General features: G+C 41.3%; 1 protein-coding gene across 1 annotated transcript in view; it reads right to left on the bottom strand.

Annotated features, from left to right (window-relative positions):
- The window catches only part of htr2aa (5-hydroxytryptamine (serotonin) receptor 2A, genome duplicate a), a 42,938-nt gene extending 33,129 nt beyond the window's left edge, over positions 1–9,809 (bottom strand). Inside the window, exon 1 of the mRNA XM_036576117.1 lies at positions 8,995–9,809. Within this exon, the coding sequence (XP_036432010.1) occupies positions 8,995–9,496 (502 nt within the window). The 5' untranslated portion in view covers positions 9,497–9,809. The remainder of the gene's footprint in view (positions 1–8,994) is intronic.
- Between the last annotated feature and the right edge of the window lie 17,542 nt (positions 9,810–27,351).

The raw sequence follows: 27,351 nt of genomic DNA, 5'->3' as shown, positions 1-27,351 counted from the left end.
AATTTCACCTCCGTGATTTAACCCATCCGTGCAGTGAAACACCACATACACACTATAGAAAATACACACTAGGGGCAGTGAGCACACTTGCCCAGAGGAGTGGGCAGCCCTATCCCAGGGAGCAGTTGGGGGTTAGGTGCCTTGCTCAAGGGCACCTCAGTCACATACTGTCAGCTCAGGGGATCAAACTCGCGACCACAAGGCTGGTTCCCTAACCTGTAGCCCATGCCCGCCCCAAGTGAGTTCCAGATGAATACATTCATACAACAAAACATAAGAGTACCATCCTACAGGGCTAAAGCTCTCTTCTGATCAGCATCCATTTTCGCTGATAATGCTGTCACCACGCCAGCGTTTGTGTGGTTTCATACCACCGTCTGTCGCGTACCGCTGTGAGGTGCGGAATGGCAGGCTTTTTTAATGCAAACACGTGAAAGCATCATGACTGCTTGTGTGACGTGAGGCCTGGCCACACTTTTTTCATCTCATTTTATCACTTCCACGTGCCAGTGGTGATTCATAACATGACACAATCCTGCAAAAAAAAAAAAACACCTGAACCACCCTGCCTGATATTTACCTGGTAAAACGTCTGATTCCTGTTGTAGGAGCACAGAGGAGAAAAAAACGTGTTTGGGCAGCATGTCAGATTTATCAGGTTTAACAACACCGTGGCCTCTTCTTTCTGTGTCAAATTCAATGTGTGTTGAATCCCCTCATGTGTGAGGAAAGTACATTTAGCATGAATAATAAGAGTAAGTTTATGACATGCACACTATATTTGTGATTTAGCCCACAAAACCACAACAGCACAAAAACGTGCTTATTGTTTTGCAGTTTTTATTGAAAAACAAATTTTAACACAAAAACTTCACAAAACCGTCTGACCTAAAATACAAGTTGAATATGAAGTTTTTGCTTTTTGTTTTTATGTTATGCAGTTTTTTCTGGGTGGTGTTCCATATCGGAACAGCAGTTCTAGAGCCTCGTCTGTAAAAAATATCCTTTTGGCCATATTTTTTTCGTTTTTGTTTTCGGGTTGGTTTTTTGATTTTCTCTTTGCTCTCTCTCAAAGGTGCCCAAGGACACTCCCACCGCAGCTTTCTCTGTATCAGAAATCAGATGTATCAGATTTCTCTGATTGGCTGCGGCAACCGAACCAAAGGCGATCTGCACAACCAACTGGCACTGCGAATGGACACGCCCACCTCGACTTTCAAATCTCCGAATCCCATACACACACACTGGCTGTGGACCAAAACCAACCAAATGCAGACAGTGGACTGTGACATGCAACAAATAAAAATGGTGGCTGGAAACTTATCTGAATACAAAATGATTGAACAAGCGTCTTGCCAAGTGCATGGAAATGTTTTCATTAGCTTTACACTGTACATGTACCTAGGAAGCAAATGACCAACAACAACAAACTTGGGCTTGTATTTTAGCACTGTTTCTCTAGTTTCAAGGGGAAAACCACAGGAGTAGTGACGCTTTAACCCTCTGTGGTCTGTCCGTTGGTCAGTTTCACTCAGTATGTAGAAGGACACACGAATCCACCAGTTCCACACAGAGAGAGGCAGATGACGTGTATCTCAGCCCCTCTTCATAGGCTCATAACTCCGGATGTGAGTTTCGTATGATCTCGTGATAAGATGGAATAGAAAGGGCGACTCTACAGATTCAGAAAGCGTTTGAACTGGATTTCTGTGCTTGATCATCACAAAGATACACAAACAGATACAGAAACCTGGAATTTTGATGCGCGGGCGAGGTATTTCGTCTTGCTGGTGAGACAGCCAGTTCGAAAGGGTTAATTCAAATGAAAATAAAAACGCAAACCCTAGTGCTAAACCTAGTGCTGTACCAGTGGTTTTGCTTGCCAAGCTATGGCTGACGGGGCAGCACAAAGAACATCTGAAACGGTTTAACAAAAAATCTCTACATCTAACAAATCAACTCGTGTTACTCATGAATACTCTTAACCTGAGTGTCTTTTAATTAGAGCTGGGCGATATGGCCAAAAACGTTATCACGATAAACAAAATTCATATCGTTCGATATCGATACATATCGCGATAATGTCAGATCATGATTTCTTTCACGTTTGAAGGCTGATTTTGCTCCTGGGTGGTTAACTGTGGTTTTAAACTATCACTTATGGTCCGATCATGACAAACACTCGGCAAACAGTGGAACATTTCACAAATCTGTCTTGGGACAGTGGGAGAAAGTTTCTGAGCTGTTTTTATCAGCTGGAAAAGCACAGCTGCAATTTTTGTAATAGTCATGATTTAAGAAAGAAAACAGATTATTTTTAGCGGTCTGGTGACGAGCGCTCGGCTATCCCGCTACAAACGCTAAACAAGAGGCCAGCAACAGTGCTAAACTCTTTAGTTTCTCAACAACGTCAACTTGGTTCGGTAGGTCACTGCGGTCACTCCTACCACATCCATGTCAGAGCAGATCACAGTATTCAGACACCAGCTAGACGACTGGGTTTCTCTATGCTACCGTAGTAGTTTAAGGGGTGAACCGCAGTATATCTGACGCTCGCTGTGTAAAAGCATTATCTGCAGTGTGAATCTCTCACACCAGTCACAGAGTCCTCCTTTTAGGTATGTTTAAACTGAAAGCGGTGATTTTGTGTCGTGTTTGATCTACCGTATCATCAATTCACCGTGTTTTGCCGGAGCGCTGCTTCAAGTTAGCCAGCAGCTAAAAACAGCTAGCCTGGAAAGATAGCGCTCTCCCGCTCTCCAATGCCTCACAGCTTCCTTAGTTTACTCTCGAACATGAACCACTTCTTTCTTTCACTTTTGTTGCTCGAGAATGCACTAATACTAAAATATGACGGTTTGGTGCTGTAACACGGCGCTGCAGACGTGATTTAACACCGCTAAAGTTGTTAGGATGTTAGTAAAGAGGTGAGTTCACCGTAGGACAGCACAGTTACGCCACTGACCTCGTCACTCACACTCGGTCACAGGAGAACAGATCGCCGATAACATCCACTCAGACAGGGAATGTATAACTCCGCGTTTCAGACGTTGCTAAAGTATATTTGGCGACCCTTTTTTTACTCGTGGCCCCCTCCCTCTCTAATCGAAAAATTCGGAAGTGCGCCCTCTCCTGGCGACAGCAGAGTAGTGTCGCTTTCCTTGCAGTAGAAAACGCCACCAGGGCTTTCGCTAAAACGTGGAAGTGTGAATGGTGTATTATATATCGCACACTTATCGAACCTGTCTTATCGCTCTATCGAGGAAAAGTTATATCGCGATACTTATCGTTATCGTTTTATCGCCCAGCCCTACTTTTAATTAATAGTTACCAGTGCCAGCATTCTTTTCTTTTTATTCCTAGCATACCACTGATGTCACGCAATCACCCTGCCACCACTTTGGTGGGCAACTTCGAGTTAGTTCAGCAGAGTTGTGGCAGTTTGTTATGAGATAATAAAGCTATAACTGATCCAGTGAAGGCAGTTAAACATGTTTTATGGGAATACTCAGTTAAAAACAAGTCCTTAAAGTGTATTAACCAATATATGTAAATGCACTGCCTTAACTTTATTTGATTTGTTGCTGTAGTGATAGCAAATGAGAGCTGAAATCTAAACAGCTGAGATTTCCCGCTGTGTTACTTCTGCTGCGTCCCAAATCCCATACTAGCACACTAAACAGCAGGCCCAGCATGGCTGAACGATTTGGGAAAAATACCTAATATACAGGCCTGCTAAACAATGAGTAAAAAACAGTGCACTCATTAGTGTAATAGGCGAAGTGTAGAAGTGTGTGGTTTGGGACGCAGCATTAGCTGGTGAGACGTCCAACAGCTTCAGTGGCTGATTATAGCTCTGCTGTGCAGCTTGTTAGCTGCTCATTAAACATTTACAAGTGAGAGTTTGAGGTATTTCCTTATTAAAAATGCACTTATTGAGGAAAACTGGATGTCTACAGATTTGTCTGGGTCATGATGTTGGCTTCTAATCCCCCTGCTTTTTAAAAAAATTTTCAAAATTCATTCTACAGATAAGGTGCCTACTGTAACTGCAGCGTCATTTAAGGTGGAAGGGAAAATGTGAATAAGCTTAATTGTGCATTGGACTGAATGTGAGAGGTGTGCAGGTTATACGGATCCATTCCACAAATCAAGCTAATCTTTTAATTGTAGCGTTTTCTGGAGACTGCAGCTAAAGTGGCCAATCCTTTCATCTTTTTCGTGGTCATTCTGGTCTATTTCGCTTGGTCTTCATCCACCTGCAATGCTGTAGCTGCAGCAACAATGACAAGATGAGCTCTATCAGAGCACAGGCACAGTTACTCGCCTACCAAAATGTCGGTGAAGTGTTCTCAGTGATGTAATCGAATACTATGACTTATATGATTATGCCCAATTTTACATTTAGATTGGTCAGGTCACCTTAACCCTCTGATTATTGCATATATTCTTAAAATCGCCTTTAAAGGCACTTGCATGCAACATGATGCCCACATATATCAAAATGTCCAGAACAATCTCAGCTCTCTCTATAATGAGGTCCGTTTGACCTGGATCACTGTGTAAAGAGATAATTCAGTCCTAAACCTGAAAAATACCAAGTGTTTAAAATATCACAAGTGTCCAGCGTAGGGTTCTCCTTTAGCAGCTGTAGCCAGTCAGCAGCCTGTCCATTTTGTCCACCCTCACACACACACACACATATACACACATACATACACAGACACACACACACACTAACAGCAGGCCATGTAGGAGGAGAACAGAGTGAAGGACACAGCACCTCCACACTTTTACTCCCCGCAGGTTCACCCAACACCACATGTGTAATGTGAAGACACTGAAAATGGGTTATTTTATATGTTCTTCACAGAAAATGAGCAAAGACCAAGAATCTGAGGTTGAAATAATAATAATTCACATCATTTTTTCTTGTTGTAAACATTGAAAATGGGTCCCACAGACCTGAACACCACACAAGGGTAAAAATCACCCTCTGGGTCGAAAAAAAAAAAACAAAAAAACAAACACAGGATTTTTGGAAACTTCTCCATCTGAAAAAGACACAAGACAGATAAAGACGCAGTCGTTCAATAATGATTTTCCATCAGCGTCACTTTTCATCACCATGTTTAATGAGTTCTTTTGTCTGACAGTTAAAGAGAAACGTTTAATAATCTGGCTCAGGTTCTTCTGCTTAAACACACACACACACACACACACACACACACACATGCACACACACACATGCACATACATACACACACATTATGATGTTAATGAGGCTGCAGCTCTAACATCAGACTGTATTAACAACAGCATGCGACATTCACTCACATCCACAGATCGACTAAGACTGAGAGTTAGTGAGAGAGAGAGAGACATTGATGGATAAATGGATGGATGGATGGGTGGACAGATGGATGGATGGCTCGTTAAGCACACGCACACTCTGAGATACACAGATGGGTTCCAATAAAAAAGAGATAGACGGCCTTATAGAAAAGCCGGGGAGGTGCCAGTAATTTGGAGAGAATAAGAGATGTAGTTCTCTCAGAAAGAGGGAAAGAAAAAGAACTATACTGGAATGGACAGTTGGAGGCAGCAGGGGGCACTGACACAAACGGAACCAGAGAGTTCCCTACATCCTTACACACACACTCACACACACACACTCGCACACACACACACTCACACACACACATACACTCGCACACACACACACACACTCACACACACTCACACCCACACACACTCGCACACACACACACACACACACACACTCGCACAAACACTCACACACACACACACTCGCACACACACACACACACTCACACACACACATACACTCGCACACACACACACACTCACACCCACACACACACACACACACACACACACACACACTCACACCCACACACACTCACACACACACACACTCGCGCACACACACACCATGCTGAAAATAACATGATGCATTTTCCTACCACCCATTATTTTCACATTAATAAAATATATTAAAATGTTATATTAAATCAACCCTATTATTATTATTATTATTATTATGTATTTTTTAAATACACATATATATTTGAGTTTGAAAGAATTTAAATTTAGCTTTTTTTCAGAAAGACAAGACCACTGTGTACATAAAGGTGAACTCACAAACACACACACACATACAATAGAGGAACCACTCTATCTCAGCACTGCAGGAGCCAGACCAACAACACTTCACAGCCTTGCAAGGAAACAACACATAGACTTTAACTCCAAATGCCACAATCCTACATCCAAACACCAAACCGCTTCCTCCAAACACTGCACACCTGCTTCTAAATGCCACAATATTACCAGAAACTCCAAAAACTGTCTTTATCTCTAAGCACTGCAACTTTACCTTCAAACACTGCAACTTTACCTTCAAAACACCTCAAGCTGAACTTCCAGACACCACTAGTTTACCTTAACACCCCACAATCTTATCTTCAAATATTGCAACCTTGCCTGAAACTGCCAAAATATTACTAGAAACTTGCCTTCAAACAATGCAACCGTGTCTCCAAATACTGCAACCTTACTTTCAAACACTGTAACCTTACCTTCAAACACTGCAACCTTACCTTCAAACACTGCAACCTTACCTTCAAACACTGCAACCCTACCTTTAAACACTGCAACCTTACATTTAAACACTGCAACCTTGCTTTCAAACACTGCAACCTTACCTTTAAATGCTGCAACCTTACTTTCAAACACTGTAACCTTACCTTCAAACACTGCAACCTTACCTTTAAACACTGCAACCCTACCTTTAAACTCTGAAACCTTACCCTCAAACACTGCAACCTTACCTTCAAACACTGCAACCTTACCTTTAAATGCTGCAACCTTACTTTCAAACACTGTAACCTTACCTTCAAACACTGCAACCTTACCTTTAAACACTGCAACCCTACCTTTAAACTCTGAAACCTTACCCTCAAACACTGCAACCTTACCTTCAAACACTGCACTACCTTTAAAGCTGCACCTTACTTTCAAACACTGCAACGTTACCTTCAAACACTGCAACTTTACCTTCAAACACTGCAACCTTACCTTTAAACGCTGCAACCCTACCTTTAAACACTGTAACCTTACATTTAAACACTGCAACCTTACTTTCAAACACTGCAACCTTACCTTTAAATGTTGCAACCTTACCTTTAAATGCTGCAACCCTACCTTTAAGCACTGCAACCTTACCTTTAAGCACTGCAACCTTACCTTTAAACACTGCAACCTTACCTTCAAACACTGCAACCTTACCTTTAAACACTGCAACCTTACTTTCAAACACTGCAACCTTACCTTCAAACTCTGCAACCTTACCTCCCAGTGCCACACTACCAGAAACCTGCTTTTGCAGCCATATTTCCAAACAATGTAACTTTACCCTTAAACAACATAAAGTTACCTCAGACCCTAGAGCCTTACATCCAAACCCCACAACCTTATCTCCAAACCCCCAAACCAAACTTCCAAACACTGCAACCTTATCTCTAAAACCCATAAACTGGCTCCACAGCTGAATCAGATTTGTAGGTAAAAATAAAATAATCCTCCTTTACAGTAAAATAAAGCTCTGCTGATCGTTCAACACAGTTTAACAATAAATGGTCTTAAACTCTGGAGTTAATGTAGAACTGCTAATTCACCCTTTAACCCTGAAGATCAATCTTCAAGAAATCAAGAAATCTTGCCCTACGAAATGGGACCCTCAAATTAAAAAAACAAAAAAAAACATCGCTTCATTAACAGCTACTAGAGCTGCTCTGTAGGCGACCCGGCCCGTCTGCAGTGACAGCAGAGAAGGGTGAGGTTCAGCTCCTCACTGCTGGGCTTTAGTTACATTTAGGGAATCATATGCCTTCAAAGAGGGGGGCAATTATTTATTATCACCCACCCCTAATTCTTCAGTGATATGAAGCTGAAGTCAGATATTCACCAGCTTCTTGTTCAAATTTTCCCGTTCCACCTTAAATGGTGCAGCAGTTAGCTACATTCTGGGGCTTCAGGCGTCAGAACTGCTGGACTATTTAAAGCGGAACGGGAAAGTTAGCTAGCTGGCTACCGAGACATTAGCATACTATTAGCGATGTTTTATGCTTGTTATGTAGAAAATGACCATAATACATTAAACTAAGAGAATATAATGGTTATCGTAAATTTTTAATGGAGAAAATTCTCACATCTGTGGGTTTCTTTGGTCGCTCACTCAGCCATCTTGCCGGTTTTTCTTTTTTCCTCATAACACTCTGTTTGAAGTCTCTGAAAAACCTCTGTTTGGAGGGTCATGTAGCCCCAACACTTTGCCCTACCCCTCTATCTCAATAAAAAATGGGACACCCTACCCCTAGACATGAACGCACAAAACAGAGGGCTAAGGGCAAAGTGGTAGGGGCGAGGGGTGAAATGGGATTGGGCCTAAGTCTGTGTTTTCATTTATATTATATTTTTTAGCCCATATTATCAGCACATACTGAGACATATTTACAGCCAAGATGGTAAAACATTACTTCAATAAAATGGACATAAAATGTGGCTCCCAAAGTGGTTTGATCTTTGTTGAAAGGACAAAATGGCTCTTCTTAACAATTGGGTTGCCGACCCCTGCTCTAGCCCTTCATCAGTGGCCAGTTTCTGTCCACAGAGCTGCTCTTGACTGGATATTTTGGGTGGCAGACCACTTAGCTGAGTAATTACAATGAACGGTCCATCACTCGAATAATATCCAGTCAAGAGTAGACCTGTGGTCATAAACGGGCTAATTATGAATGTGGTAAAGGTGGCCTGACAAATTGTGCCGCAAAAGAGGGACTACAATCTGTAAGTGGATCTATAGGTGGAGTTAAGTGTCCAAAGCACTAAGGTAGATGATGAGTGTAGGCATGCAAATTGTAACACAATAACAACATCAGCAGGAAAGTAAAAAAACTACATCCAACCCACCGTACAAGATGGTCACCATAGAGACAGGCATGACCAGGAGGCCCAGCAGCATGTCCGCAACAGCCAATGACATGAGGAAGTAGTTGGTGGCATTCTGCAGCTTCCTCTCCAGGCTGACAGCCATGATGACTAGGATGTTCCCAGTGACTGTGACCCCCACCACAGCCAAGATCAGCAGCGCTGCCCAGTTCTTCTGCCCGAACTCAGCTGCCTGATCCATGCACCCTCTGGCCTCCCTTCTGGAGACACCGCCGCTGGATGTCAGGTTTCCAAACAGTGAGGGTTCCGAGATAATCCCACTTTGGTTGCAGCCAAATGACCCATTGCGGATTACATTGCCCAGAGTTGCCTCTGGGTCAAAGGGCACGAAGGCCATGGAGGAGGAGATGGTCTCCAAGAGAAGCTCAGAAGCATTTCCATGTGAGCTCATGGTCCCAGCTAGTGGTCTCACCCCTTTCAGAGCACCCACAGGTGTGTTACCTGCTGGAGACGAACGGCCCATCAGGGCGTAGCGTTCGTCCCAGCGGTTCAGCAAGTTCCGGCATGGTCCTTTTGCTCCGGGATCTGGCTGGACACGGCACTACAACTAGTGCAGCGTTCCTGGAAACCTCACAGCAGGAGCACGTGCTCAATCTCTAACACACGCTGCTGTACTTGTTATGCAGGTATTCCTGAGAAAGCCCTGTGACAGGGTGAAAGTACACAATAAAATTCGCTTTCCTCTCGGTCGAAAGAGCGCAAGAAGGTATAACTGGAGTTTTCTATTTCTCCCTCTCTTTCTTTTCCTCTTAGGGGTTCCATCTCGGAGCGCGTCTGCTCTTCTGCGAGCCTTTGATCACTCTGCCTAATCCAGCCGCGCTGAGGGAGAGAGAGGGAGCGGCGGAAGGAGGGGAGGTGGAGAGAGGGAGAGAAAGAAAGAGAACGAGAATGAGACAGTCAGGCAAGGAGCTGGAGCTCCTCAGGTGTCTGCTGGATCTTCTGCACCTGAGTCTAAGATCGCAAAGATGAAATAATGGGGTCAGGAACAACACACGCACATACACTAGTCTGTACGAGTGAATGTAAATACTGCTGTGCTCCACCTGACCAACCCTAACCTTCATCTCGGCAAGTGAAAAATTAGCTTCAGCATCTTTTACTTCCTTCTCATTAAAGCTGCAGTATTGGGGTAATAAGTATTTTTTCTTAGGAAAGCAGGCTAATGTTCCCACAACCATATAATGTCCACATTTTCATTAGACTGGAGGGATCTGGTCCCCGAAAAGAGATAAAAACACACAGTGTGTTTAAATTTATGGCATTTGGCAGACACTATCCAGAGCAACGTCCAATTTAACGCTGGGTGTTCTGTGCACTACTTAGCAATGAATGTACCGTTCATGGGTCACATTGACCCATGCCATCTACTTTATGGTGATGAGTATAAATTTTATCAGTAAAATAGCTAATATACCTTTTTCATTCTCTCAGTTAATTGCAATATACAACAAATTTGAGGTTAATAGTTGTTATTTGTTAAAGAGGTCTTTTACCTCCCTGTTTCGGCTCCACAGCAGGATTAGATTTGTAGGTAAAAATAAAATAATCCTCCTTTACAGTAAAATAAAGCTCTGCTGATCGTTCAACACAGTTTAACAATAAATGGTCTTAAACTCTGGAGTTAATGTAGAACTGCTAATTCACCCTTTAACCCTGAAGATCAGCGCAGACTGCTGGTCACCATAGCAACACAGACAATGATCTTGCCTAGCTAGTAGCTAACGAAACGGCAAAGAGAGAGATTTAAGACAAACATCGATAATTTGTAGACGAGCGGACGTATTTGCTTTTATATTCGCTCCAGCTGGTTTCCTGATACGTTTAATCTGCAACAAGAAACTTTCAAACATAAAAAAGTCGCGAAGCTGAAGTCAGCTATTTGCTAGCCTCTTGTTCAAATTTTCCCGTTCCCTTAAATGGCATCTATGGTAATGGTAGCATTTGCATTTAAGATGGAACATGAAAGAAAAGCGGCTATAGCTGAGCTAAAGCTTAAAGCAGAGCAAAGTAAGTCTGCATTTTTGTTTATATTTTTAGCCTATAGTAGCACATCAGTACACACTGAGACATATTTACAGCTAAGATGGTAAAACATTACTCCAATAAAATGGACATAAAATGTGGCTCCCAAGGTGGTTTGATTTTTGTTGAAAGGACAAAAAAGCTCTTATTAACATTTGGGTTGCGACCCCTGACCTAGAATCTTTACATGTGATGGTTTGTCCCACACACAAACTATGCAAGTTGCATCAGGCCCCCACCTGATAAAGGCCCTCCCTCCAATGGTAAGAATGAAATAATGTAATCATGTGAGTGGGTACGTGTAACAACAACGAGCTAAATTATTTTTCACCATAGATACAGACGTATTAGCAACAGACGTGACAAGATGGCTTTGAAAAACGACAAACAAGCTGCTGACAGTGAAACGAGACAGGAACATACAGGTAGCCCCACATACTGAAGACAGAAGTTTTCTGTCGCTTGCTTGTTGATGCTAGAGTTCATAGGAGAACTATGCTAGCTAACTGGCATAATATGCAAATTGTAAAGGCATCTGCGCTTCAGGCTTAGGTTATACAATTTTCTGTATGCGTATAATGCATTTTTTGTGTGTTAACGTCTTTTGTGACCTAAGTAGTGCCTCATTAATTCAAACAGAATTTATCTTCAGTTTTGCTGATGTTGGTTATTACTAGCTAGCTAAGGGACTACCGCTGAATGGTTAACAAAGTTAGCAATTGCTAAACCTCATGTTGTGGTAGCTGGTTGTCGTCATAAACATTCAGTAAATTTGGCTAAGATAACCAGCCCTATCTTACATTGTCCCGGGACGCTTTAGTGGACCTGCCATTATGAGCATTAACCATAAGATTAGCCCCAAGCTTTTATATGATGATGTCATTCACAACTTTGCCTCAAGAAAATGAAAAAAAAACTAAATTGTAAAGGTAAGATTTTTTCATTAATAACTAAAGTAAGTAAATCCTATTGAAGAGATACTTCGATGTTGTGATTAGCAGCGGATGATTATAACAGTATTTACGGTGTGTGGGCGAAAAGTTAACGTTATGCTGGCAAAGGATGGAAGATGCTAATCATATTTAGCCCCAATAAAGCTAGCTAAGGCTCCACTGTATGGAGGTTCTTTAAATTTGAAAAAGGTTCATGTTGCAATTTTAATACCTAATTAATCATTAATATCATCATCCGTGAGCCAATAAGCATGCTTGTTCCACAGCGTGGGCTGCTGATTGGCTGTCTTAAATCCTCTTTTGTATGCATGTTATGAACGTCAGCACTTCTTGATAAGTCTGCGATAAGTAAATACACCCACTTCCTGCACCTCATACTCTTTTGTGGCTTAAGCCACACCCACTTTTGACATGCAATTTTAAAAAAGTATCGTTCGGGAAGCGCAATCTAAATCAAGAGTAAAAAATTCGGTGTCAAAAAATCTAGTGGTTCTTTGCACAATGCACTCGGAGCAGCTTTTGGTTCTCCAAAGTCACTTTAAGAGCATTTTGTAAACGAGATGTGCGAATGTGAAGAACCGTAAAGTTTAAAAACCCTAAAAAGGGCTGTGATTACGATTTAAATTATAATTACTTTCCATAATTTAAGATCCAGACCTGTTTTTTTGGCCAAGAAGACCAACTTATTTCTGGCTTGAGACTTGAACGCTGAATGTAGGGCCAGTTAGTTGTGGCTGCCAGTTAGTTGTGGTTGTGTTGTCATGTTAGCATCATATGGGTGATTCTGATTGGTCATCTACAAATTAGTTTGACAGTATCTGTGTTATGGGGTCAAAACCCCCCACATAGGACCTGTAGGCTGTAATTAGAAGGAAATTGTACTTTTGTAAATTGCGATTTCAGTATATAATGATTAATCTTTCATCGCTACCTCCATATAGTGTAAAGACATTTTCATGGTGAACGATACATCATATCATGTATCACAATATATTTGTTGTTCTGGAGTTTGATCAGTTACAACAGACAAATAAGCCTCAGTGGTGCCAAAACACTATGAAAAACTATGAACATAATGATTTTATTCAACATTTCACATCCAGTTAAACGGGACTAATGATGCTCTCTTTGTACTGAAACATGGAGTTGGTCAGTGTTCTTTAAGTACTTACACACAGAGATGTGTAGTTCAGGTCCAGAACTTGGTTCCAACTGCCTGGCTTCTCTAATTAGCTCAGGTTTTACTTTCCGGACCTGTATTTCTCACCTCTGCTGACCATATCCACAATATACCCAGAAAAGCATATTGTGATGTAATATGTGATAAATATTGTGATACTGCCCGCTCCTTACATCATGTAAAGTATTTTTAGGAGAACCAAAGTTGTTCTTCTATGGCATTGCTCAAAGAACCCTTCTTGTTCAAGAGTGCAGGTCAATGCGGAGGGAAGAGTGACCAGTGGTAAGCAGCTCAATGCATACTGATGAACTAATGTGTGAAATGTGTTGCACAAAGACAGTTTAATAAGAGTTACTTACCATGAAGGCGTGTGTCTCTCAGTGTTCTCCATCAGGATCACCGGTGAAGAGCTTTCTGAGGAGCCACAAATCCAAGCGTTCATTCATGCACACATACACTAGAGTAAATACTCCACACGCACCTCGCACACGCCAGCTCTGCTCTGTTTCTCCCTGACTCTCTCTCTCTCTCTCTCTCTCTCTCTCTCTCTCTCTCTCTCTCCTTTAGCGGTTTAAAGCGATAGTTTAGTAAAATATTACATTTACTTGTTTTTTCCTCCTCTCACCCCAAAACAGAGTCAATCCACAAAGACGCTTTTAGCCATAATAACGTGTGGGAACAAGATCCGAATGCTGGCCACAACTTAGTAAGGCATGAGAACGTGATTGTAATGCGTGGCTATGACTTAGCAAGGTGTGGGAATGAGATGATGAAGTTGTGGTCTCGACTTAGTAAGGCAAGGGAACGAGATTCGAGTGCTGGCCACAATTTAGTAAGGCATAGGAATGAAATGATTAAATTGTCGTCTCGACTTAATAAGGCATGAGAACGAGATCGTAATGCGTGGTCACAACTTAGTAAGGTGCGGGAATGAGATAATTAAGCTGTGGTCTCGACTTAATAAGGCATGACTTATTAAAGATTGTCATGCACGGCCACAACTTAGTAAGGTGTGGGAACGAGATGATTAAGTTGTAACTATGTGACGCTGCTGGTGTTTTGGCTTTAAAGCTTGCTAGGATTGGTAACTGATTAGACAGATTGACTAGCTACCATGGAGCTCTCCAAATTGGCACTTTTTTGGCAACTTATTGATTCGATAGTTGTTACACATTTCTACACTATTGGATAAATTAGTGGCAAGGTGTGGGAATAAGATGATTAAGTTGTGGTCTAGACTTAGTAGGGCATGGGAACGAGATCATAATGTGAGCCATGACTCAGTAAGTTATGGCTCACATTATCAATATCAGCAGTTATCTGATTATTCAAGTGGTCATGTAAACCGCAAACTACATTTTTTTAGATTGGATTAAGGCCTAGAAATCAAATTAAGAAATCTGATTAGAAGAGCTGGATTTTACCTCAGTAGTCTGGTTTCTGAGTGCATGTAAACCCTTACTCTGATTTCTTTCCTTTTTCTCAATCTGCACTTGTGAAAACAGACCACTGTCCTTGAGACAGCAAGCAGCGTTTCGCACAGCTCCCGCAAGATGGCAACACAACACTTTTGTTTTTGGAGCGACGTTGAAACAAATTACATGCTTGATGAAATGAAGGATTTAAATATTCCTCATCTTCTAGATGATGAATGTTCATATTTTCCACTAAAGTGACTCAATGTTAAAAAAAGCCGCTGTATGATGTTTGAGTTTTACATTATATTTATGTCACGTCTTATTCTGTGAGTTTATTGGCTGGTTGCAAAGCTGGAATCTGATTACTGTCTAAATTATTTAGCATGAAAACACACTGAACTAGTTACTGACACAATCAGTTTTTCTGCAGTTATTGGATTATTAAGTGTAAACATACTGAACCAGTTACTGACACAATCTGATTTTCTATTGTTATCAGATTATTAAGTGTAAACACACTGAACCAGTTACTGACACAATCTGATTTTCTGCATTTATCAGATTATTATCAACCAGTTACTGACACAATCTGATTGTCTGCCGTTATCAGATTATGAAGTGTAAACACACTGAACCAGTTACTGACACAATCTGATTTTCTATTGTTATCAGATTATTAAGTGTAAACACACTGAACCAGTTACTGACACAATCTGATTTTCTGCAGTTATCGGATTATTAAGTGTAAACACACTGAACCAGTTACTGACACAATCTGATTTACTATTGTTATCAGATTATTAAGTGTAAACACACTGAACCAGTTACTGACACAATCTGATTTTCTGCATTTATCAGATTATTAAGTGTAAACACACTGAACCAGTTACTGACACAATCTGATTTTCTGCAGTTTTTAGATTATTATTATCAGATTATTAAGTGCACTGTTTACAGAAGTTATGTCGTTGGACAGTGTGCCATTGGTGAAAAGGGGCAGGGCTTATCTTTGATCTTTGCTATAATAATACTGTTATAATAATCTGTAGGAATAGATCAAAAAGTGGGGCTCCCAAGCGGCACAGCTGTCCAGCCCTATTGTTGGTAATATTTTTGTTTACAGTTGCCAAAGTTCTAGATATTAACCAGGTAACTATGAGGTAAAAACTCTGAACTACTTGGTCCATTATTTTGGGTGACACCATAATAAGTTTTGAGACAGTTTAACTCAATTAGACTGAAATGCCAAACAGGTTCTAGGTATTAACTCACTAAGTTTGGGGTGCAGTCTTTAAAGTGCTGTGTAATTGTGTTGGGTACAGCGATGGTAAGTACCAAGAAAGTCTATCCAAAACAATTACGCTGCACTGTGGAGTTACCACATGCTTACCAGGTTAACACCAGTGTAATTTAGTACTTTGGAGTTTGTACCTCAAACCTACCAGGTTAAAACCTTAAGGGACTGTAAAAGAAAGCATTGCCCTTCACCCGTACATCGCAAGTTCGCTCCCCAGCAATGCCACAACAATCCGTAGATAACACAAGTCTAGCTTAGACAATTGTATGTTAGCTGATGTAACAGAATTAGCAGTTAGTGTTCTCCTCCAAGGGTGTTGAGCTGTCCAATGATGTTGTATCAGCGAAATGTGGCGGGGCATCATGTGTCTCGAAGGAAGCTGGTGCTAGTCTTCACCCTTCCCAGCCTGGTAGCACTGTGTGATAGAGGGAGAACTAGTTAACAGGTGGAATTGGACATGGCTAACATTGAGGAGAAACTGGGCAAAAGAATGGACAAAAATCTGTCGCCATTGTATCTGTACCTTAGTCCATGTGTGCAGATAACAGTTAGAAACCACATCATCAAGTCTATTACCGATACTAAACAGCTTCACTCGGTTTGAGCAGAGTATATCGCTGCTGTTGGAACAAAACCTCATATCTCATTTTTCAGTTTTTGACATAATTTGAAAATACCTGTTGCTCTTTACATTGTGTGTAAATTTCATGATAAACGGACCAACAGAAACAGCCCAAAATTACTCGGAAAAAATTCTGGTTCCACTGACTTACATTAAAAGTAGAGTATGTTTTCACCTTCTCCTGCAAAGTTCTCGTTTTGGAAATACGAGGTTTTGATCCGACAACAGCGATGTGATAATTTACACAGCATGCTAATCGGTCGGCCATAAGCTTCCAATACTTTTCAGCTACATTAGCCTTGTGCAAAACGAAACAAGTAAACATGTCTTGATTTGTTGACTACATTCGTGATTTTTGCCAAACTGTTCCCTAATCGTCTCCCCTCTTTCCCAAACACTGTAAATTTTTCAGTCATTTTACATCTCTCTTCTCTGTGTTTCTGCACTGCATGCTTGTCTGTGAAAGTGTGAGAGTGAGAGAGTGAGAGAGTGGGAGAGTGGGAGATTGGGAGAAGGAGAGAGAGAGAGAAATTATTCAATTTCTACACATTTGATCAGCACACAGGGGAGAAAAGTGCAAGCTAATTGCTCAGAAGGCTACACTGTTTTGGGTTTTTTTTACTGAGAACTGGTCAAATATGGATCACAAATGGGGCCAAGCATTTTCAGACGCCCTCAAGCACAAATCCAGTAAGATGTTCGTGTGTGGGTGTTTGTTTTTGTGCTTTTTCGGGACATTTTTCATATTTTGTAGGTAAACAGAAGCCTCGTCAATTAAATATAATCAGTTTTTCAGTATTTAATGTGTCCACTCTTCACCTTCATTACAGCTTCCATTCTTTTCAGGAGACTCACTTTCAGTTCCTCAAAGAATCTGCAGACACACCTCCAAAGTTCAGTCTTAGAAGCTGGTTGATCATTTTCTGAAGTAATCAAACACATTCAGTGATGTTGAGGTCTGGACTCTGGGGTGGTCAGTCCATCGTTCATCTTCTTTGTTTGATGTGTCCGTCTCCTTTTCTCAGTGAGGTTCTTCTTGACAGCTACACATCCTTTCAGACCCACAGCGCTGAGTCGTCTTCTCACAGTGGAAGGATGGACAGAAACACCTGTGGATGTTTTCAGATCTGATCAGCTTGATTTTCTCCTCTCTCTCAGAGATGAAAGCTTTAAGTGCTGTTTATCTGATGGGGGCAGTTTTGGTGTCTACCAGGTCTTCCAGGTGGTTGTTAGGAGCCACATTTTCTCTGGTGCTTTTAATTTTTTGAACACCAGTTTTTTTTCCACTTTTCTTTGACTTTTATGCAAGAGGATTATCTTGTATTGAATCTTTGCAGAAATGTGTCCTGAAAATGAATAATTTGTACATTAATGAACATTTTGATTGCAAATTAAATAAGCAAAGCATATAGGTGCTTACATATATATATATATATATATATATATATATATAAATAATACAGACTGCATATATTATACATACATATGGGTCACATTATAGTTAAATATACATAAATTATATATATATATATATATATATATGTTGGTGGAAACATTTATATAATACATAGGGGCGTATGTATGACCTCACATCCTGACAAGGTATAAAAACAAACGTGCATGTAAGGATGTGTGTGAAATTGTGTGTGAATGTGTTTACTTCCGAGAGCTGTGTGTTAATGAGTTCGCGCTCTTGCTGTCAGATGCTGTGTATATCACACACACACACATGCACACACACACATATATATGCTAGTGCAAACAGGGCACTGAGTCACACACACACACACACATACACACACACACACACACACACAGCTCTAAAGCAAACAGTCCTCCATGTTCTAAATGAAATAACTGACCTTTCAGAAAAAGGCCACGGCTAAAACTACCTAACTACACCAGCCTTCACCATTTTGCCATGTTTTTGTCATTTTTTGACATTGAAACAGTAAAACAAGTCAGAGGTGTAGACTAAAACCTGCCAGTGTAAATATAATTACTTCATAAATGTGCAATTAATCACTTTATTATGTTATTATTATTTGCGAGAATTAACCCTACAAAACCGAGCATCTCATCAGCCATCCATTCTAAGAAACTGGCAGTGGCTTCTTAAAGTTGTTCATATCCGCCGCCAGAGGACGTACGGTGTGTACATGTTTATGTTGGCCAGAGCAAACTGTATTCCAGCCAATGGTGTTAGCAGAAATGCATTTTTGGGTTGGCCTGTGAAAACCGGATAAACCAACTTGGTACAATTTCCAATCATACCACGAAGTCCTAACATCAAGTTATAACCTATATCAATAGACTCTTTTCAGCACTTCCATTCATGATGTGCTTGTTTTGGCCAACAGAGGGGGCTGCTGCTGCTATCTACTGACCAGTTTTACCACTCACTTGCCTAGTTTTAGAGAATACTGCTGTGTAAAACTCAACCAGAAGGTAGCAAGAGTCTACAACGTCACCACAAACGCCTTTTCAAAACACGAGGTGACCCAGGGGTTAAAGCAGGGGTGGAGTTACGGGACTTGAATCGTACCACCAGGTGATCAGTGGGCTCTGATTGTACAGGCATACAGTCTACTTGAATGTAGGCCATGCGATCCACAAATCATCATTTTGTCAAACTGCAGCACTTTTTCCGCCGTCCATATATGACATATGGCATATGCTGATAGCAGCCGTCTCATCTCTCCAGGGGTCTGTTTAGGGTCTTTTGGGCTACAGCCATGGATCTTTTTTGTAGCCACGGGTCTCTTTTTACCAAAATATCTAATATAAATATGAATTATGGGCTCATACAACTTTTGAATCTTGTGGTAAATGTATCCCTGCCTCATCCCTTCCTAAGCCGCTAGGCTCTGTGACTTCTGAGACTCTTTATGCTGAGCGATTTTATTTCCAAAATGCACATGAAACTGAAACTGCCCCCCCTTTTAATTTTATATGTAAAAACACTGGATATTTTAATAATATATGGACTACCGAACTGGAAATGTCCCCGATTTTCATTTGAGAAACGTAGGGCTGGTGTCACAAAAGCTTTCTTAAGAAACCTGCAAAGGTTCTTAAGACAAACACTAAGAAGTTCGTAAGAATGAGCCACATTCATCCACCATTCTTAAGTAGAAATTTTTTCTTAAATCCCATTTACGCAGTTATTTTACGAAGATTCTGACATTACCAGTGTTTTCTTATCTGGGATTTGTTCTTAGATAAGAACAGAATCTAAACACACTCAAGAGCACAAAGGTGAAACAGTTCTGCGCTTTAAGAACACGACATGAATCTGACGTAGACTTTTTCTTAGGATCCTTCTCAAGAACACATTTGGAAAAAACTTGGGAAAATATTGGTTAATGAGGCCCAGTGTTTTTAAATGCAATTCTCAAAAAACTTGAGAAGTTCTCAAATGTTCTCTTAAGATAATCTTAATTAGTTCCATTGTTTCATTGTTTTCTTCACACATTTTGAATTTGCCTGTTATTTCCATTATTTAATTCACTCAGAGAAGCAAAATGGAGGAAAAACATCAAACCAAGCGTTTAAAAAAAATAGCCAACTGGAGAAAAAGAAAAAAATCCACCTTAGAAAACATGATAACCGTGGGGTGACGCCGGAAAGCAAGAGACAAGGATGGGCAGGAGCAGCGGAGGCAGCGTCTGTGATGAATTTAAATGCTTACCTCGCCAACTCTCACAGCGTAAGACAGCGTGAGTCTGTTGTAAGGTTAAGAAAACAAATAGCAATTTGTTTCTTAAGAATGAAGTTAAGAAAAAAATTTTAACCACATTTTCTTTCGTAGACACTTTCGTGAATCCAGCTCTGGTCACTTTACTAAAACCTCCTTCTTGCTAGGCATCAAGATCTGCCGCTTTTGACTGATCTTATAAGTCCAGTTTATTTTTGAATGAAAGACGGTTCGAACATACTCATCTGTGTCCTTCTACGTTTTCCTTTGTACTGCTTTTTAGTCAGTTAGCACAAGTTAGCACACCAGGTAGCCTGACCTGAAAGCTTGACGGACACAGCAACAGCTACGTTAGCCTCGTAGCTCTGCTGTAAAGCTAAGGCAAACTTGTTAAAACGTTAACCTTAGGAAAACATGTGAACTCTGTTTTTTGCTGTACTGGTGTGTTAGCGTGCTAGCTGAGATGGTTTTATTCTTCGTGCTCCAGTTCTGGTTCAAGCACTGATGCTCAAAGCATCTGTTCCCTTCTGGCATCCGTGGGTGATTCCACTCGCTATGAGCTGGACGGTCAATATTCAGGAAGGGGTTCATTTCCTGAGCGAACCTCTCCAATCAGAGCTCGGCCGACGCAGAGTTCACAGCTCAGGCAGCGCGCCATGTTGCCATGGTGAGAGCGAGGTGCAAACAGTGCGTTCAGTCGGGGGACAGAGAGATGGGTAACCAATAATCAAATTGTTCCTTTCAATCAATCCCGGCTTATAACCACGGCAACACGCAGCACCTGAGAAGATAAGTGGTTGTAAAGGCCAGTATCTGTCCTACTGGGAGCACAGAGAGTGGAGAGGAAAGAGGGAGAGAGAAAGAAACAATGAGGCACGTGGCAAACTAGCAGGGATCAAGAAGCAGTGCAGAAAGGTAGGAGAGAGGAATGACTGGACATTATAACGAGGGAAATTCTACATAGGCCACTTTATCAGAAACCCCTCCCTCATAAACTCCACCTTGCTGGGGTACAGCGCCATCCTCTAGCCCAGGGGTCAACAACATGCGGCTCCGGAACTACCACAGCAGAATTAGATTTGTAGGTAAAAATAAAATAATCCTCCTTTACAGTAGAATAAAGCTCTGCTGATCGTTCAACACAGTTTAACAATAAATGGTCTTAAACTCTGGAGTTAATGTAGAACTGCTAATTCACCCTTTAACCCTGAAGATTATAGCAATGCAGACAACAGTCTCGCCTAGCTAGTAGCTAACGAAACAGCAAAGAGAAAGATTTAAGATGAACATCGATAATTTGGAGACGAATGGACTTATTTACATTTATAATCACTCCAGCTGGTTTCCTGATACGTTTAATCTGCAACGAGAAACTGTCAAACACTAATAAAGCCATAGAGCTGATGTCAAATTCTTGTTCAAATTTTCCCGTTCCACCTTAAATGGTGCAGCAGTTACATTCTGGTGCGTCAGATATTATTTAAGGTGGAATGGTAAAATTCAAACAAGAAGCTGGCGAACGAGAAGCGACTTCAGCCTCTAAAAAGTCGATAATTGAGAGACATTTTACAAGAAACTATTTTACTTTGGAGGAAAAGTTTCCTGCCAGAGATGTGAGAAAAGAGGCTACAGCTGAGATAAATCTTAAAGCAGAGCAAAGTAAGTCTGTATTTTTGTGTATATTATACATTTTAACCAATAATAGTACATCAGCACATACTGAGACATATTTACAGCCAGGAATGTATAATAGACATAAAATGTTGTGGCCCCTAAGGTGGTTTGATATTCGTTGAAAGGACAAAATGGCTCTTTTTAACATTTGGGTTGCCGACCCTGATCTGGCCCTTCAGAGAATGTATGTTTATGTGACTGTTTTCCAACCTCTGTTTATCTCTTACAATTAAACAGGCTGTTTGTATTACTGTGTTTTTTTATGTAAATGAGCTCTGTTCTGATTGGCTGCCCTGTAATGTGTCTTGTTGAAAAAGCAGTCCAGTCCTTAGGGATGTGGGAAAAAGTAAACCTCAGCCGTTCCTTTCGGATGTGTGGATCCTTTGGAAGCTGCAGTAATCCATTTCATTTTCCACAACGTCCACTCCAATAACTCTGCTTCAGACTTTCAGCAGGAAAAGTGCGCATCACTTCAGTGGGAATGGGTGGGGCTAAAGTGCTGTTGGCTGTAAGAGCAGAGCTAAACTGGTATAGGCTGTAATATCAGAGCTAAGCTGCTGTAGGCTGAATGGGTGGAGCTAAACTACTGTAGGGTGTTTGTGAGGGGTTAAACTGCTGTAGGCTTTATGGGTGGAGCTAAACTGCTGTAGGATGAATGGGTGGAGCTAAACTGCTGTAGGATGAATGGGTGGAGCTAAACTGCTGTAGGCTAAATGGGTGGGGCTAAACTGCTGTAGGGTGTTCAGGAGGGGCTAAACTGCTGTAGGCTTTATGGGTGGAGCTAAACTGCTGTAGGATGAATGGGTGGAGCTAAACTGCTGTAGGATGAATGGGTGGGGCTAAACTGCTGTAGGCTGTACGGGCGGGGCTAAAGTGCTGTAGGCTGAATGGGCGGGGCTAAAGTGCTATAGGCTGAATGGTTGCGGCTAAACTACTTTAGGCTGAATAGGCAGGGATAAACTGCTGTAGGCTTTATGGGCGGGGCTAAACCGCTTAAGGCGGAATAAGTGGTTATGTGTAAATGTGTTCATAAGCATGATTTATGACAACTCTGTTGACTAAAAGTGAAAGTGATTGTTTTGAAACATATATAAAACAAAGCGATGATGATGAAAACACAGCACAAACTCATAAGAAAATGGAGCATAATAACCACATCTGATCTTATTTTTGATGAAGTGGGTTAGGGGTGGGCCGATGGACCCCCTACAGCGATCACAGGCTGAAATGATGGCCAGTGGCACAGGGGCTCTTTCTGTAAATGCTTCTTTACAATGCACTGTCTATTTGAGAGGCTTGATTGAAAGGGCTGATAATAATAGGCCGAAATGACTAATGCACTGAGTTGCACTACAACAACATCATTTAGTCTTTCAGTACAGCTTTTCAGACATAATGTCACAGATAATGTTAAGGGTGATCTCAAGCAACAATGCGCTATAATGCACCACGCACAAACATGAACATCTGGGATAAACAACACAAGTCAATAAAATCAGGGCATGAGCATAACGGTAAACGATTACAGTCATTAGTCTGGCGCTAGCGTCGCTAGCATTATGAAACAGTAATTCAGAAGTTTACCCAGTAAAAAGACATCATAAACACATTTTAGACTCACATCTGTGAGCTATGAAAAACTTGTGTTCACCCATATTATTAGGCATTAACAAAAGACTTTTAGCTCCTGGCCACTGCTAGCAGTACTGGGCTATCCTTTACATTTCCTAACTAGCTTTAGCTGCCCATTAATGATTTATTAAGGAGGCATTCTGGCTTAAAACTAGCATTTAATGCTTTTTTTCTTGTCACGTGGTACAGCATTGCCATCCTTCAGTCTCATTATTTTGACAGAATTCACGATTATGTTATCGTCCATCAGTGTTTTCTCACTACAATACCCAGCATGCATTACACAAATACCTCATACAACCAATCCTGACTACTAGCGTAGCCACTAGGGCTGTCAAAATAAAATTCAACTTTCAGATATTCGACTCTGAAGAACAAATGAATGCAAAACAGTCTGTTTGAATGTTTAAAGGCTCTGACTCCTTGTATTCTCCAACCCAGTTACTAACATGACGACTACCAAGCAGAGGGAGCAACATGTATTGCTAACCAAAAACAAATATATCGTTGTATATATATCGTAGTTTAGCTGCTTGGCTAAGATGCTACACAGCTATTGCAGCCACTCGCACTAACTAGCCACTTTATTAGAAACACTTACCTTGTACTTCCACTCACTGGCCACTTTATTAGAAACACCTAGCTTGTGATTCCACACACTGGCCACTTTATTAGAAACACTCATCTTGTACTTCCACTCACTGGCCACTTTATTAGAAACACCTACCTTGTACTTCCACTCATTGGCCACTTTATTAGAAACACCTAGCTTGTGATTCCACTCACTGGCCACTTTATTAGAAACACCTACCTTGTATTTCCACTCACTGGCCACTTTATTAGAAACACCTAGCTTGTACTTCCACTCACTGGCCACTTTATTAGAAACACCCACCTTGAACTTTTACTCACTGGCCACTTTATTAGAAACATCTACCTTGTACTTCCACTCACTGGCCACTTTATTAGAAACACCCACCTTGTACTTCCACTCACTGGCCACTTTATTAGAAACACCCACCTTGTACTTTTTCTCACTGGCCAATTTATTAGAAACACATACATTGTACTTTCACTCACTGGCCACATTATTAGAAACACCTACCTTGTACTTTCACTCAATGGCCTCTTTAATAGAAACACCTACCTTGTGGTTCCACTCAATGGCCTACCATATAGGTCTCCAGGGTATGGGTAGCCAATCTGCCCCACAGTTTATCAGCCTCTGCGCCTTCATTATTGGTCAGTTTTTGACCACAGAACTGCCGTTGACCAGATATCATGTCAGTAGGCTACAGCAGCATGGGAGAGGGTTTAATAAAATGGCAAGTAAGTGTAGCGAAGTGCTGCCAGGTGCTTTGCACATAAGAATGAATAATAATTAAGAACTATATTCACCTTGTGAAGTGATAATCTAATCTAATCCTAGTTTCTGTCGTGCAGAACTCAGATCCACAGACTAACTCAAAAACCTATGTACGTGATTTATAGATGATTTATGAATGAGCCTCAAAATAAAATGTTAGCGCTGTAGGCGCTATCCTCCTGTCCGCCTCCAAATATAGCGATTGGCCTGAGTGATGATTCTAGGTGTTTTATGGATGACGTGGGTGCTAAGATTAGCGCAGTTTAGGATTTACTCGCGATCCAACATCGGAAAAGATCCATGGAGTAATTAACGTCTTCAAGGTATTCCATACAGCACAGCTGTCGTTCCGCGAAAAGAACAGAGATGACACATCCATTAGAAGAATGACGGCGAAGGAGAGGGAAGAACAGAAAAAAAGGAAACAGATGAGCGCGGAAGCCAAAGGTGATGTGCAGAAAGGCGATGTGTGAGCTACTGTTTAATAAGAGAAACTTTCCAGAAGAACTCATTCATATACCAGTCAAGCTCTTTTTCACAGTAGCCATGAAATGCAATTTCTGCCTGTTTTGGAGCTCCTGTGCTTTTTTCTCCTTCAATAATGTTGAGGGAATATATTTCTATGTAAATATGTACAAATTCAATTCCAAAAAAGCTGGGAAAGTAGCTGCATAGCTGGGTATAAAATGCTAATAAAAACAGAAACTGATTTTAAAATCTACTTTGACCTGTATTTTAATAAAAACAATACAAAGACAACACATTTCATGTTTTATCTTATGAACTTAATTGTTACGCTCATTCTGAAAGTAATGCCTGCAACACGTTCCATAAAATTTAGGGCAGGAGCAATAAACAGGTGATGCAACCATGCTTAGGTATAACAGGAGCATCCAGGAAAGGCCTCGGGCTTTATGAGCCAATGGACCTGCACCTGCACATGCTTGTGGCAGCACTGCATTAAAACCTGCATGTTTCTAGGATGGATATCACCACATACGGCTCATACTTTGACAAACCGTTTGTTTTGCTCTGTTGCTGCATCCACAAATGAAAGTTAAGCCTGTGCTATGCAGTGGAGGCCATATAAAACAGAGTATAAACAGCGTCCAGAAACGCCACCGACTTCTCTGGGTTCAAGCTCATCTGAAATGAATTGATGCACAGTGGGAAACATGCTGCGGTCTGATGAGTCAATCTTTCAGATTGTTTTTGGAAAATATTGGAAGTTGTGTTCTCCAGGTAGAAAATGCCTAATGGCATTGTTTGGAAGGGAAATTGGGTGAAAATATGAAATATTGGCGCAGCGGCCAGAAGAATTGGCAAAAGTTGTGGACCTTGGGTCAAGTGCACATCAGATGGCTCTAAGGGCTTGTTGATATCTCTACTATGACCAGGTGTGTTCTTACACACAGAGAGAGGCACGTCAAGACAGCTTGATGGCAAGCAATGTCCAGGTCAGTCAGTAGCGGTGGAGCCGAGGCAGGGGGTACAGCACACAGCAGCGCCAGCGTCGACGGTGGGGAAAGTGGAGGGCGGCTGAGAGAAGTGCCACTGCTGCTGTCGCCATCTCCAATAGTGCAGGACTTCACGTAGTGAGCTGTGAGGGACTGTGGCAGCAAAGACGTGGCCCCAAGTGAAGATTGGGCAGCAAGTGTCCGATGGCGCCTGTGCTTGCCAGGACCCTGCACACCCCAAAGACCTGGCTCGGGCTGTTTAGGTCACCTCAAGGGGGTGCTGTTTGCTCTAATTTGCAGAAGGGTTCGTAGAGGCAAATCTCACTCTTCACTGTTGCTCTAAATACGCATGCAGAGTTGATTTGATGTTGCTGCTGATTATATTTGCATCATTACTCTCTTCGACTTATCAGGGATGTCCTTCATGAAAGTTCACTCCCTGCTGATTCCGGGTGGGGCATTTGAGGAGTAGGGAAATACTCCACTGTACTCATACCTCCAATCTGAATCTGTTGATGCAGGATCCAAATAGGAATGTAAAGCATTATGTAACTATGCTATTACTATGTAACTACTATAAATAACTATGTAATGTAGTTACATTTGAATAGTATGACAAAATGTATAATATAACTGTATACTATAGGGGTTGAGATTGTCAATCTGGGAGTGAAGAAAGGAGGACTATATTTTCCATATATTATCATACCCCCCAAACTGTTCCTTCCTTAGAGTTGGAAACATTTAATTGTCTGAAATGTCTTTGTGAGCTGTAGCATCAACATCACCCTTCACTGGAATTAAGGGGCCCAAACCTGAAACACAGCCCCAGCCCATAATCCCTCCTCCACCAGAGCATTTCAGTTGGTAACGTTTTCCTGTTATCAGCCAAAATCAAATTCATCCGTACAACGAAGCGTGATTCACTCCAGAGAACGGTTACTCTATAGTGAGTGATGCAACACAAGATTAGTGATTTATATGGTCTACGTGCTTCAGC

The sequence above is a fragment of the Colossoma macropomum genome, unplaced genomic scaffold (genome assembly GCF_904425465.1).
Source record: "Colossoma macropomum unplaced genomic scaffold, Colossoma_macropomum, whole genome shotgun sequence".
NCBI classification, from domain to species: Eukaryota; Metazoa; Chordata; class Actinopteri; order Characiformes; family Serrasalmidae; genus Colossoma; species Colossoma macropomum.
The sequence above is the reverse complement of the archived record's forward strand: the minus strand, read 5'-3'. Positions and strand labels throughout refer to the sequence as shown.